The 14,824-nt window shown below is 36.8% G+C and overlaps 1 protein-coding gene across 2 annotated transcripts in view; it reads right to left on the bottom strand.

Annotated features, from left to right (window-relative positions):
* The window catches only part of RANBP9 (RAN binding protein 9), a 36,128-nt gene extending 22,806 nt beyond the window's left edge, over positions 1-13,322 (bottom strand). For both annotated transcript variants that reach the window (XM_027654115.1, XM_027654116.1), the window contains exons 1-2: positions 13,295-13,322; positions 8,191-8,302 (exon numbers count right to left, since the gene is read on the bottom strand). In XM_027654115.1, coding sequence (XP_027509916.1) covers positions 8,191-8,302; positions 13,295-13,307 — 125 coding nt within the window. In that variant the 5' untranslated portion in view covers positions 13,308-13,322. The remainder of the gene's footprint in view (positions 1-8,190; positions 8,303-13,294) is intronic.
* Between the last annotated feature and the right edge of the window lie 1,502 nt (positions 13,323-14,824).

Below are 14,824 nucleotides of genomic sequence, written 5' to 3'. Positions count from 1 at the left end.
AAGCAAAAGAAAATAGAGCCAAATAGAAGGAAAAAATACCAATAAGAGATGGTATAGAACTGCAGACTGTTAAAAGATAAAAGAGATATTAAAAAACTCAGTAGTTCATATAAAAGATATACAACTCTGATTTTTACTTATAACTGTTCCACTAGAATTTTCAGCCACTGTGTTGAAGGTGTAAGGAAGATCTTTCGATATGAAAGTTGATAATAATCAGAACTCAAGTTAATTACATCCTATCTTGCCCATTCCATAAAGAGGAATACAGAATATCAAGCACTACACCAAATCACAGGTACCTCAGAAAGCTTGCTAGTGGCTAAAGATAAATTTAAGTATTAAATAACCACTTTTCTAGTTAAAAAAAAACCAACAAATATTTCATGTTGTATTTATAAACACAAGTAAAATAACTGAGCATAAATTTATATAATGAAAAAAACCATAAAAGCCTCCCTACTACCAAGATTTCATTAGTAACCTGCTGTATGCAAAGAGTCAAATTCTTTCTGACTTTCATTATGCCTATATATTCAACTGAAGACCTGGGGAACTGCTACATGATGCTTTAAAAAATAAACTCTTCTGATGTTGAAGAAAGTAAGTAATCAACATGGTATCTTACCCCCTACATGCTATACATTTAAAGAAAGCAACTTTAATCACACAGTGTTAAAACCTAAGTTATCAAGATATCTGCAAGGAACCTAAGCCCAAGCACTAAGAGATGTCTACATCCATAAACAGGACAACTGAAAACATCCTACTGTTTTGAATGCATTAACCATTAAGAAAGGTAGAATTAACACTCTGGAAAAAAAAAACGTTGGGTATACAACAGGTGCAGTTTGTTTTACCATCAAGTTTGTATCTCAGAGAAGAGTATAACTAGAAAAAACGGCAATGTTTGTAAGAATAAGACTCAGTGATCTTCTATAGGGCGTTTGCAAGTGACTTGCAAAGACATAAAAGGCTTGAATAATGTTCTCTTATAGATTTCTACAGTCTTCACTGACTCTATAAGGTCAGAAACACAGCACACTAAAAACGTTCCCACATTTCATCTTTAATATAGTTACTCTGCATTAAAACTTTGTAGAAATATGCCAATACAAGATCCTTATTGTCTGCACAATCATAACAAAAAATGAGATGTTAATTTTTTCTCTATTTAAATGTTTCAAAATATGCCATGGGCAGTTTGAGTCTTTCATTTCAAATTGAAAACAAGTTTAATTTTAAGGAAAATTTCCAAGGAAACAGTATTTTGAACATGATAAACCCAAGTTTCAGATTGATGCAGTTCTTCATAGAGAGGGAAAACCAAAAATAAATCAGGCAGTCGTCTTGCTTAGTGCTCAAAACCGTTACTCCTGTAATGTTTTGCTTATGATTCCTGTAACGTTCCTAGAAAGATCCTCATTTACTGACGACCCTCTCACTTTCTGAGGTTGCACCATTTCATCCTGTGACACTTCTCCCTACCAGTAAAGCCTTTTTGGGGACCATACTGTCAGAAAAGAATAGCTGCATAGAAAATAATATAATGTAAACATGGGCTACACTAAAGTTATCATCTATACACTATGTGAATGAACTTCAAAAGAAAGAAATAACATAAAAGACTTTACAAGAAGCAGGGACCAAGAAATTAAATATATTCTGTTGTCTTTTTCAATTAGAAATCTTAATTTCTAGCAAACACCAATAAAGAAATAAAACTCTTGCTACAGTTCCAATATTTCTGATCAAGTAAACACAAACCTCAAATAATCCTCTTACACATTTAGTTGCTGTTCATTTTTTTCAAATGTCTGGTCTCATACAGTCAGATAAAAAAAAATAATTACTGCTACAGTTTAAGAAAAGATACACTTGCTGATTCACGACCCACTCTCTTCTTGCAGCTGCTAAAATTCAAATGAAGACACTAATGAAAGAAAGATATTTCAGGTGTTACCAGATTCTACTCTATACACAAGTACACTGCTAATAATGCAGCAAGACCTACTTGTATGTAAATAGAGACTGAGTGAAGTTTGCACACTCTTTTAACAAAAGCCCGTTCTAGAAACAAATAACTGCTGAGGACATATCAAAGCCATAAAAACAGGTCTTGAGATTGCACGAACTTTTCAAATTACATTATCAGTGTACAAAACAAATACAAACAAATCAGCAACTGACTATGTTCTATATTTTGTTTATTGGTTTATGCTTTTGTTGTGAACAAGAAAATGGATATACTGGATGCTAAAGGAAAAGCCAACTTACTGTAACAGAAACAATTTGCCAAGAAAAAGTACGGATTCTGTCTAAAGAGCTATGCATACATGCTCTAGAAGACAACCAAGCACTTATATTTCATATTTCATCACTAAAACATGCCAAAACAGCTCAGGCAAACCATAGGTATAGGTGTCATGAAAACTCAAACTTAATTCTCATGGTATTTTTGTTCTGGATAGTTTTTCCTCTTACTTCTCCACCCACTTCAGCATATACACAACACATACTACAAGATACTGCCAAAGCAACAGACATACATCCAATGTTAAAAACCAGACACACCATAACAGGTGTCTAAAGCCTTATTAACACTCTTTTACCAAAAACACACTGATTACTTGCATGAGTTGCTGTACTAACATTTTGGTGCAGAACATTCAGCAGAACTTGCACATGCACTATAAAGCATGCCCATGAAGATCTGCATCAGTACCACCACACCACAGACTAAACAACCATGCTGGCAGAAGTGTGCTATCTGCTAAAAGAATACAGCCTTTCTAAACTTAGCTTTCACTGCTTCTTCTGTATGGCTTACCACTTCCAATTCTTGTTTTCATTCTTCTTTTAAAAGAAAGTGTGGATGTTCAAGGACAGGTTCGGTGGGGTTTTGAGCAACCTGGTCCAGTGGAAGGTGTCTCATGGCAGGGGGATTGGAAGGAGATGATCTTTAACCCATAGCATCCGTTCTATGATTCTATGATTTTGCATTTTAAACTTACATCTTCCTCAGCTATTCTCAAAGCACTGAAGACTGTTTAGAAGTAAATGGCATTACTATCATTTGCCCATTCTTAGTGATTGTATTTACAAATCAATGAATAAGAACGAACAGAAATTCAAGACACTGAGGATAAAAGCATTTTCCCTACAAGTTCATTTTCCTTGGAAAAGAAATGGACAACAAGTCTCTTCTGGTGAAAGACTTAAAAAGCCAAAAAGCTGTATTTAAACTAAAATTAAGTGGGCATAAGCTAGTACCATGACTAAAGTAGCATTCCCATCCTCCTGGGCCCAGATACTTGTTTCTGCCCCTCTCTTTTGCTGCCATAGTTACTTATGAAGTGATACAAACAGCCATGCTGAGGAATGAATCTGGATGAAAACTAAATCATTCTTGAGGTCAACTTTTACAGCATGGGTTACCCAATCAAGTTTACCATGAAGCTGACACAGTGACAAATTGGGAAAAGGGATATGAACTCAATGAGTGTTCAGAGACTGCTTCATCTTGTGGTGAAATCACTACAGTCTTCAAACTACAGTTTACAGTAAGAATTGCAAACACTACAGAAACACTATCCCGACTGGAAATTAAGATGTTAATTACAAAATCAACAAGCGTAAGACATGAATTTCTACAATTCATGTAGAAATGGATGATTGCTCAGTAAGTCATACACACATAAGCTGTTTATAACATAAAATAATGAAAGGTAGTTTGCTTCTGAAAGCCAGGTAGGCCAGTGGATACCCTTGAGACTGCCCCTTGGAAAGTAGAACCAGAATATGCTCGTGGCCAGTATGAAATGCCAAACAGTGTGACCTAAGCTTACAACAAAGCTCAGAGATTCTCAACTGAGAGAGATTATGGATGAGACTCCACCATTAAAGAAGGACAACAGCAGCAACAGCAGAAAGTTTCTGGACTTCTGTTTACATGAACTGTGATGGAATCACGCAAGTATCTTTAGTTGTGTAAAAGAGGGAAACACTAACTGGTAGTTAAAATAAAATATTAACTGGGACTCTGTAAGGCAGATGCATTACTGCTTTACATAAGAGAGATGACCAAAATACGTAAAAGACTAGTACAAGTGAACCTGATAAAAAGCAGCATGATAAAACTGAAACCAAGATCTGAGAGAAAGACTGGAAAAAGTCTCATTGGGATATACCTACCCAGCTAAGAAAATGGCTATTCAATTTTTTTGGAAAGTGAGGGAACAGTACAGTATCATACAGATTTAGAGACTAAGGCTTACATCTCCAGATCACAAGAACAGGACTTAGCACACTCTTGTTCATTCCCATTCCTAGACTGCTATTGTAGTTTGCTTTAATTAAGATCCTATTCTAGAAATTTAGATGAAACCAGAGTTCTATGCAAAAGGCAACACTGTGCATACCTCACTCCCTTGAGTATTGTATCAAGAAATTACAGAACAAAAACTACATGTTACTTCTGGTTCTCTGATTGATCGATTACAAATGAGGGCTGCAGTAAAAGGTTAAAATGGTTTAATTTAAAATTAAATCTCTTAGGTGCCTCATCTATGCCAGAATTTTTCACACATGTATGTGTTTATTGATTTTTAAATTAACTGGACATTTCAACAGAGATGCAGATATAATCTAATGCAGTTAATATTCTCCTTCCTACCATACTTTATAATCAACACCTTGGTACTGTTCCCCATACTTACACCAATTACTCATCTCCTGTTACCATCTCCACTCGCTCACATCACTGTCCACAATGTTCCACGTGACACCAAACAAAACAAAGCAAAAGAGTTTAAAAGGAGAATACAAATAAATAGAGGCTCTTAGACTATAAAAGACAACATGAAATTAAGAAAGAAAATTGAAGAAATAAAGACCAACAGAAAATATTTAAGAAGCAACATGACAATTTGTTAGCACTTTTAACAAGGATTTAAAAATAATTATTTCACATACGTGTAATACAGCTGTAGTAGGACTTAGGACTTCTTGTGCCAAACACTGTACAAATACCAAGACAGTTTCTGTTTGAATGCTATTTCAACCTTATTACTTTTATTGACCTTAATGCTCACCTCCCTTTTTCTCATCTGTTACCATCAGCTGCTGCCTGACCCTATCACACCACACTGAGGTATCAAAAAGTAACTTCACTCTTCATCTGCTCTGCAGCACCAACCTCCATACTGGGTTCTTAATTCCTAGTAAAATTGTTTTCACACCTTCTTCACTGTGTTCATAACGCCCTAAAAAGCTGGTCATGAACTTTGCAAAATTAACATGTTATGCACCTTCAAGACAGTTACCTCCCTGAAATACATTAAAGAATTTAATGATCTAGGTCATTAGCGTGACAAACCAGCGCTCTTCTCGCTCACAGACTGCCACAACAAGCCATACTGGAAGCCATGCCATATCCATGCCCTAAGCTAAAAAGTGCTGTGCTTCTTTAGAGAAGAAGAATTTTTGTGATTGCCCTGCAACTCTGAGACATGCAAGATCAGATTCCAGGAGCAGCACCATCAAGTGCTACAGTAGCACAAAAAATAAATCTCCTGGAGTAGGTTTTTAGTAAAGGGTTTTGATGATTTAGGGTAAGTCATGCTATGTAGAGAACACAAGCAAGAATGCTGTTAGACTTACTCATACTATATAGTAGTACATGGACTAAATACTTTTAGCTGAGTTTATTAAAAAAAATAAATATAAGTAGTAAAGGCTACTACCAAAGGGAACTCCAAATAAACACCACTAAAGTATCAATTGACATTTATGAAAGTTGGAAGCTGTACTTCAGCTTGCAGATAGATATCTGAGTTGTCCCAGCTAGTCTAGGATTTATTTTAAACACTACTATGAGATAAAGCTGTAGTGCTTCCACAGTTAGGCTCAGACCTTGAGAACAGATGATTTTGCAACAGTAAGGCATTTTAGTTAATTGACCTGTTAGGTACATGCTGGTCTTCTACAGATATGGTCTTCCTGAACTCTGTTCCCATTACCAGATGCCACATAAAGGGCTGAGGGAGGAGGAAATACGTACCTGAGGCAAGTAAGGTGAAGCACAACAGGCAGTGAAAAAGAACTAATAAACCCTATCAGACACAAACTGGTTTCTCTAGTCCTACTTCTCTGCAATAAATTCCCCAGATTACTTATCACAGAAAATGTATTAGTTTGAATGCAGCATAACACTGAACTGTCAGACATTCATCCCGCATCTCATCAAAGACCTCTTGGATCTGGAAGGAAGGTCTAGAGATACACACATTACATCCAGTCAGGTTCCACATGTTGACTTCCTGCTCTTTATCAGCCTAGCTAGATTTGGCTTTGGTTCTGTGCACAGTATTTCCCAGCATCCATACTATCTTATACAATGAAAAAAATTAACATCTCAGCTCACTATGCAGGTAATGTTTCATAAAGTGACACTAAAAAGGTCATAAGGATGAAGCAAGGACAAGGCAGTATGTATTATCATTAACTGTAAAACGCACCCTCTGTTTTTTAAGCAATCTCAGCAGGCAACTTCACAAGTCTTAGCTATGTACATCTCACAAATAATCATTTAAACAACAAAACCCTGAAAAAAAATTAATCAAAGGTGTTTTCCTGTTTTGTAGGATTCCCCTGATTAGTCTACTCAATCAGAAATTGGACAAAAATATCTAAGGTAAAGTGGTAGAGGAGCTATGTAAGATGATATACACACACAGACATTTTTTGAAATCCACTGCTTCAAAAAAGGCAGCTTCCAAACTAAGCAGGCAGAAACCTATTTCAAGAAGAGATGAACATCACTAGCAAATCACAGTAAGAACTTCTCCTTAACTGCCAGCACCAGGGTAATTTTTGTAAAATGTTCCTAAAATTAAAAAAAAAACAACCAACAACCCAACACAAAAGGCGTTTCTAAAATCAATAACAAAATATTACTTGAAGCACTAATGTCTATAATTTCAAAGTGTGACAAAAGTAGCTATGGAAGTAAGTTTTTCATAGCAAAGAAATCTACCACAGATAACTTTTGGGAACAGAAATAACAACAAACTCATAAATGCCCCTACAAAGCAGCAGCAGTGATAGGCTATTCTTTTCAACATACCTCTATACAGTACTGTAAGCAAAACAAAAAAGTTTAAATACTGCTTATGACTTACAGAAGGCTTGTGGAACACTGGGAAAATGAAAGAAACAAACTGCAGCAAGACAAAGAAAAGACAAAGGTACTGAATTTCATCCAAAAAGCTACCAAATCTTTCTTTTCTCTCAGTATCTATTTTCACAACAGGACATAAGCATCTGCAACATGCTTGTACAGTACCCAAAACAGGGACAATCAGTCCTGACTAGAACCTTGAAGTAGAACCAGACAGCATACTACAGTAGATTGGAAAGATGTACTGCTTTCGTAGTCCCACACAGCCAACACAATCAGTGTGTCGGGATTAAAGCACACACTCTACCAAAAGCAGTGAAAGATGAATTAAGGTGGTTTAGCAAGGATTTCATTAGCACTTCAAGACCCTCCCAGGTGAGATTCTATCTGCCTCAGTAGACTTTAAAGTATGGTATCCCTTGTGCTTCAATAGATTCATAGTTAGATGGATTTCAGGAAGCATCAGCTTCTTACTCATCAACTCCTTTCCATAGGGTGACAAATTCCCAGACACCTATTCAGAGCATTTCCCTGTATTCTTATTACTGTTCAACATATACCCTTAAGAATAACTTTGTTTCAAAATTGGTATGACATCCATGAAAAGACCACACTGAAGGACATAAGTTGGTCTTCTGCACACCCTAAAACCTTCCTAAAAATTATATGGAAGTCTGTAAATCCCTACAGCTAAAACCACAACACCTTTAAAGGTAAGGACAGGGCTGAACTATGATTATTCAAACCCTAACTTTTTTTCAAATTAAAAATGAGATGATGTTATGGTATTTATTGTGTACACTGATTTGTGGACAATAAATACCACCATAAATACCACTCTCTTAAAACAACCAAATATAAGATTGCAACTTCTCAAGAATAAGGAATCAAGCTATATAAAGTGGTAAAACACGAAAATATGTTTTGATACCATAGGCATCTGTTCACTGAAAGAAAGATGGTGCGAGACAGTATTTCAAGCAATAGTTAATAATATAGTCAATGCTTACCCATCTCTTCCCTTACTGACAATTTTAACTTCAAAATAGTATATGCCACAGGCCGCAGGTATAGGATGTGTAGCTCGAACAGAAGCAGCATCTTTTGGAGTTTTTCCATGACCTGAAAAAAACCGGCATTCAAAACTCAACAAAAATGTATATAATTGCAGAAAGTGACTCAAAGGTATGCATGCCATTACTCAAAACAAAGGGCTTATGTAATGAGCAAAAAATACACGATATTCTAATCAGCCTAATTCTAATCAACTAAGCATGCTATGAGAAGTTCTGGATATAGTATTCTAAAAGGTCCAACAATTATTTGAAAGGAAACCAGAGAAAAGTTTCATCACTGTAAATAACATACTGGACAAAAGCCCCCCCGGGTTTGAAAGAATGGTATGATTTCTCAAATGCACAGGGCTTACTCATTTTTATAGACTGGAACATGACATGAGAGTTTAATCTAATACTTAGTGCTTCTGACTCTACAAGTTATTTAAGATATTTTAATTCTAATGTCCTTCAGAATAAACATCAGTCATTACACAGAACATACTAATCGTCATTGATTTCCACATTCTGAATGTTATTTCAGAAAAGCGTGAAGTGTTAAAGCCTGCAGCTGAGCTCATACAGCTCCTACTCCTTTTTCTTTCAAGGCTCACAACGTATTAGCTCTGCCATAAGAAGAATGCCCAATGCCAGCTCTTGTCTACTCTCAGGATTTTCAGCCTTTAGGCTGGAGAGCCACTTGCACTCCACTAGGACTACCTCTTCTGAATGTGCCACCCTCTTCAAAGACCTTTGTTCCAAAGGCAACTTCGAAGAAGGCTTTTGACTGTATGACTTGTTATAGCAACAACCTATTCAAGCAAGCTCAGTGTCTCTCAGGTGAAGATCACACAGGGCATCGTTTAAACGGTTTTAAAAAGCAAGTTGGAAAGTATTTTGGATTCTGGCAAGAGATAAGGTAATTCAGTAAGATGGCAACCAGGAACAGACTCTCATTGCCAGAAGAATATTTCAGACAGATCCCATGCCTACTTCTCCATGTGGATCTGTGGCACGATGAAAAGAGCTGCCTGTTCTGAGTGTGCCATACAAATCACTTGTGCTGCTGCACTCCAGCTGTCATCTCCAGTCCAGACAAGGAGGCCTACTGCACCTGCACAGCAATTGATCTGCATATGCAAAAAACCCTACAACCAAACATGCTCCTTCCAGTGGCATTAACACTGAATTACTACTGTTTAGGCTCAGACTAATCATGTCTGAGGTGCAGCAAGTCAGGTCACACAGCAAAGAAGAAACTGCAGGAGAATGACAGCATAGGCAGCCAGAAAGATCAGGCCCAGCTGGCCTGCAGTACTGAACCTCCAAGCACAGAGGTCAGGCACTAACCTGTACAGACCCTCTAAGCACAGCGCTCTCCAGTGTAAATGCTCATAAAACAGTCAACGCTTATCAGCCTGCAGAGCCAGCACCAACCAGTTCCTAACAAATGGCTTATGTTCAGCCAGGGAGAACTCTCATCATGGTTGCACCTGCAATCAAAACTTTATTAGCACACCACGAATTCTTCACTCACTGAAATTAGGTTTAACCTACAAAGTTTTTCTGATGTAAACAGTTCACCCCAGTGTGCTACTAACTTAGGGCAATAGGCCAACTATTACTTTTCTGGGTGCAAATCCAATGTCCACTTCAATGTGTTATTAGTATTATTAAATATTTTGTATAAAAATCCTTCAGTCACCTCACAGGTTTTACAGTTTTAAGCTTACTGCATACCTTCTGCATGTTGATTTCTGAAGTCCCACATGAGGAAAAACCAGTCATTTACTCCTCCATACACAAGACAGTGTACATGTTTTATTGTTCACTACTTCTAAGCTATTTCCTCAGGCTGCGACAACCAAGATAATAATTAAGTACATAATCTTAGAGCTTCCATGGGTTTGCCTGGTTTTCGAGTGCTGGTAGCTCACTATTTAGCTAGTATAAATTAGGTTATTATTTATAAGTATGCAGAAATCCTTCAGCTAAAAGGGTAGAACATTAAACTCCTAAGATATCCCTTAAATTCAGATAGGTCTGATTAAATGATGCATTAGTTAGAGGAAGGTAAGGGGAAGGAAAAATACTTTCCTTTTAAATGTCCTTAGGTTTTTATTTTAAAATAGACCAAAAAGAAGTTCCCTTGGTTACTCTATGCTCTTGACAATCTGTGTAGTTTCAGTCTGAGTCACTCTCCTTATTTGGGAAAGTCTTCCACACAGAAAAAACTAAAGTAGTAGGAACTAGCCAAATATTATTGAAAATGTACATCTATTACCCAGCAGACTTTGCTTTGTGAAATCACAATCTAAGTGTTTGGAAACAATATCTATTTAAGGTATTCTTAGCACCTCTTCCTGAAACTCCTCTTCTCTCACCCCATTCCCAATCCAGGCAGCTATTTGCAAGGACATACCAGGAATCAGATTGATTAGCTGATCGGGCTTTAAGAAACCTACCAGATTTTTTTAAGCGGCAGATCAGTTCCCTGATCCAGTTCACAACACAGCCACACACAGCTGTCACACTGCAAATAAGAGGTCAACATAGGGGCAGAAGTAACAGGATACCTCACCAGTATCGCCAAACACTTCATGTGGTGAAGCAACATGCTTGGGGAAGTCAGTGCCCAGAACTACTTTCATCCCATTAAAACAGAAGACATTCTAAATTTAGAACTGCTGTCCTTTTAATATAACCTCCTATGAATCCTGTTTTACTACTTGAGTATGCTGCTTTTATTTGTAGTTACATACAATTATTATGTCTAACAGAAAATTCAACATCATCTAGCAGTTAAATACTTTCAGATATTCCAATCTCTACATCATTTAAACATAGAAGGTGAGATTTTCAGTACCACCAAGCTACACTGGATTATGTGAGGAGTCAAGAGACACTAGTTATCAGCCAGCTTTAAAACAAGAAAAGGCTCTTTACAGAACAGGTAACTGAACTCCAAAATTTCTTACCAAAGGATACTATAGATGTTTGTTTAGGAGGACACTGGGCAAGCTTCTAGAAAAGAAGTTAACTGAGATACTGCCTTGAGCTCAGGATGTCCCTCAGCTTAAAATGGCTGGAAACCGAGAGGGGAAACACACATACACCGTATATGCCCAAGATGTCTCTAGATTTTTTCACAGGCACTCACTTATGACCGGTCACCAATGGGACTCTGAGCTGAATGGCCCATTAGCCTGATGTTTTAAACTGCTGCCACATTCTTTGGTAACCTGAATCCTCACTTCCTTGCCTATGAATAAAAAAAGGAGTTCAACACCCAACTCTGAACTTCTGAATGGGAGGTTCCAAACACCTGAAGTAGATCACATGAATACTGCCCTATGTTTCCTCAAAACATACCTCTTTCATAATCACAAGCAATAGTTAGAGCATTTAAAATAACACTTTTAAAGTCTGTCTTATTTAACATTTAAAATGAATAAAGTTCAGCATCAAAAAAAGAGAACTCTGCAAACAGATGCATTGAGGCAAAGAAGGGAAAACAGGTCTACACAGCTCAACATTTACAGTGCAAACCAGATCATAGCTTAGTTCAGTTACCAGAAATGTTTTCATTCAGGCTTTCATTAGAAGTGTTTTACAACCATGAGCCAGCCATGCTTTATTTCATTTTTTAAGCATTTACACTGATGTTTTTTAGTAAAAATAGTATCACTGGTCCTTTAGCAAAATTACATTGAAATTAATCTAAATTTAAATTCCATTTATTTGGAAAAAAGCTAATTAAGACAAAAACATGTTTGGAGATGCCATTTCTGCTTTCAAAAAAGATAATGTTTGAACCTAAATGTAAGTGTATAATGCATATGCACCAAATAGTCCAAAAGAAGTCTATGGGAGTGCCTACCTAGACAAAAGTAAGCGTGTTTATCCAGTTTAAATCCTTAAATGAAGTTTACATAAGCTGAACTGCAGTTATTTTCAACAGGTGGTTCAATGACTTGCTCACATTGCCAAAAATAAAATAATCAAGGCCTAATCTTCCACTGAATTCATTAGGAAAGTTTCACTGAGACAAGAATGGAACAGGCTGCCCAGGGAAGTGGTTGAGTCACCATCCCTGGAGGTATTTACAAAACCTGTAGATGTGGCACTTGGGGACATGGTTTAGTGGTGGACTCAGCAATGCTGGGTTTGTGGTTGGACTGAATGATCCTAGAGCTCTTTTCCAACCTAAATGATTCTGTGATTCTAAGAAAAAAAAAAAAAGACAAATTACTAATTTTAACTTTTTCCCCAGTTTAAAAAAGCAAAACATTTCAAAGCTACTAAGGTGTCCAAAGCAGGCAAACTGTACTGAATGTACCATGTTTTCTGCCAGAAAAATTGACACCATCCTTGTATCACTGAGTGACAAAGAACTATTACTATGGAATCCTCCTCAGTTTGTTATAGAAAATGTAATGCATAGTTTGTACTGAAAAGTAATTTATTTTTGTTTTTTAGTTTGGCACTACAGACAGTTCAAAGGCAACTGCAGTGTAAATAAACGTCTGGCTAAGATTTCCTGGCCTGTGATACATTAGAAAAAGTTCACACAATGGCAGCTTACTCAAAATTGCACAACTTTCCTCAGCCTTTTTTGGACAATTGTCACATGACTAACTTAAGTGAAGTTACTACACAATTTTCCATGATTTTACCTAATTCTGTATATAGTTTCTTCCATGGTTACAATTTGCATTGAGTCTGTGTTTTTGTCTCCTCATACTACATAGCATAGATCACTATCTGCTGGAAAGCTAACTTGTCTGTGTAGTGGAATGTTCATATTACATACAATATTTATGAAATCCCTGTTCTTCAACAAGACCCACGTGTTTATTCTGAATATTTTAGAAATACACAGGAATATTTTTAAAGATACCTCACTTTAATAACTATGCATTTTATGTGGTAATTGCTTTACAGGTAGCATATGCTTATGCTTTCTTTACCACTTACCTACTGCTCAGAGCTGCAAATATTATAACTAAGTGAAATGACAATTTTTTTTTCTAGTACTGTTTTTCATTGTCTCACTTACATAGATATACCATGAACAAAAGTCACTAGGACAGTGTTAGCTTTCTATCAGCTTGCACAGCTAACTGGTAGCAACACAAATATGTCTGTCCATCTGAAAAAGAAAAATACTCTAGGTATAATCTTTCATATATTACAGTATCACTGATGCCACTGTATATGTATTTCATATCCACATTTTGACAAAGCTTCCTAATCAAGAATTAGAATTTGTAAAAGCGTAACAGAATAGCTCACTGTGGAAAGAAATTGGCTTGTTCTGGTAAACAGGGCAGTCAATGCATCTTCCCTTCAAACACCTCTCCATATAAGTTTTCCTTTCCTTTTTTAAGTAAGATTCTGAGAGAGAATAAAAAAGAGCACTGACCCTTGGGTTTTGTTGACCTCCAATAAAAATTAAGGAGTTGCTACTCTGATCCTAGACTACATTCCTTTTTTTTTTTAAACCTCTACCACTTGATCAATGCCTGGTTTTCTGGCAGTTTTCATTTTTAAGCATTCTTCAGGATGCTTGCAAAATTCTTAAGGTCCAGAAATGCAGTACACACAGCTGTAATGGTAGAAAGAGATATCTACTGCTGTTCAAATTTTCATACAAGTTGTCCACTGGTAAAGAAGAAAATGAAAAGAATCTTCAAAAATTATATAGAGAGGACCATCATGCCTCTCACAAACCAATGAAACAAAAATATCACTGCTCACAGTACATCAGCACATTAAAATTATGAACCTATTTATACGAAAAATGACTTTGAAAGCTTTTGCCCTGATTGTTACTGCTTTCTGCCCCCTGTCAGTCAGTCACAGGCAGGAGGAAATTACTCCAGAAAAACAGTTCTGAAGACAGAAATCTACAGAGGCAGAAAATTTAAGTGTACAAGGTACCTATAGTACACTAATAGAAGACAGTAAGATTTGCTTTAGGATACTGGCTTCTTTGGACAGATCTGTCTTCCTTGAGTATTTTGCTCAAGAATACAACAGATCTTTACCCCTGCTCAATATGTGATTCAAATTTCCTTTCAACAAAAACATCCATCCTTCTTCCACTACTACTTAGATAACTTCAGAAGCACTGGAAGTGCCAATATTCCACAAGAAGATGCTTTCTTTTGAGACCTCTTTTGGCAACTGATTTGTAGAAAAAATATTTGACAGTGCTACTTGTAGTAGCAATGTAACATGCACAGTGTTACTTGCTATCTTCCCTCATTTTCTTCCCTTTAATTGTATTCTGAAGGGCTGAAGGATCAAGAAAGGAGAAAAGGCAGCAAATGCTTTAGTGGGTTTTCCCCCCAGTTCTCAGGTAGGAATGTCCTGATACCATTCATTGCTTAGCCCAGTTAGCAACTCCAGGTGCCAAGCCGGTAACACAAACACGAGTTGCCCTAACAGCCACCTTCATTAAATTACCAGGAAGAAAAGATAGGCCACTTAAGAAGCATTCACTCCCACCTGCACTTAGGAAAAGCAAAGCACAGACGTGTTATACTGGCACTTCTCCTCTTCATAGTCCTCTGGGCTAACCTAG

This window comes from Corapipo altera, unplaced genomic scaffold (assembly GCF_003945725.1).
Source record: "Corapipo altera isolate COAL_440 unplaced genomic scaffold, ASM394572v1 60, whole genome shotgun sequence".
Classification (NCBI taxonomy): Eukaryota; Metazoa; Chordata; class Aves; order Passeriformes; family Pipridae; genus Corapipo; species Corapipo altera.
The sequence above is the reverse complement of the archived record's forward strand: the minus strand, read 5'-3'. Positions and strand labels throughout refer to the sequence as shown.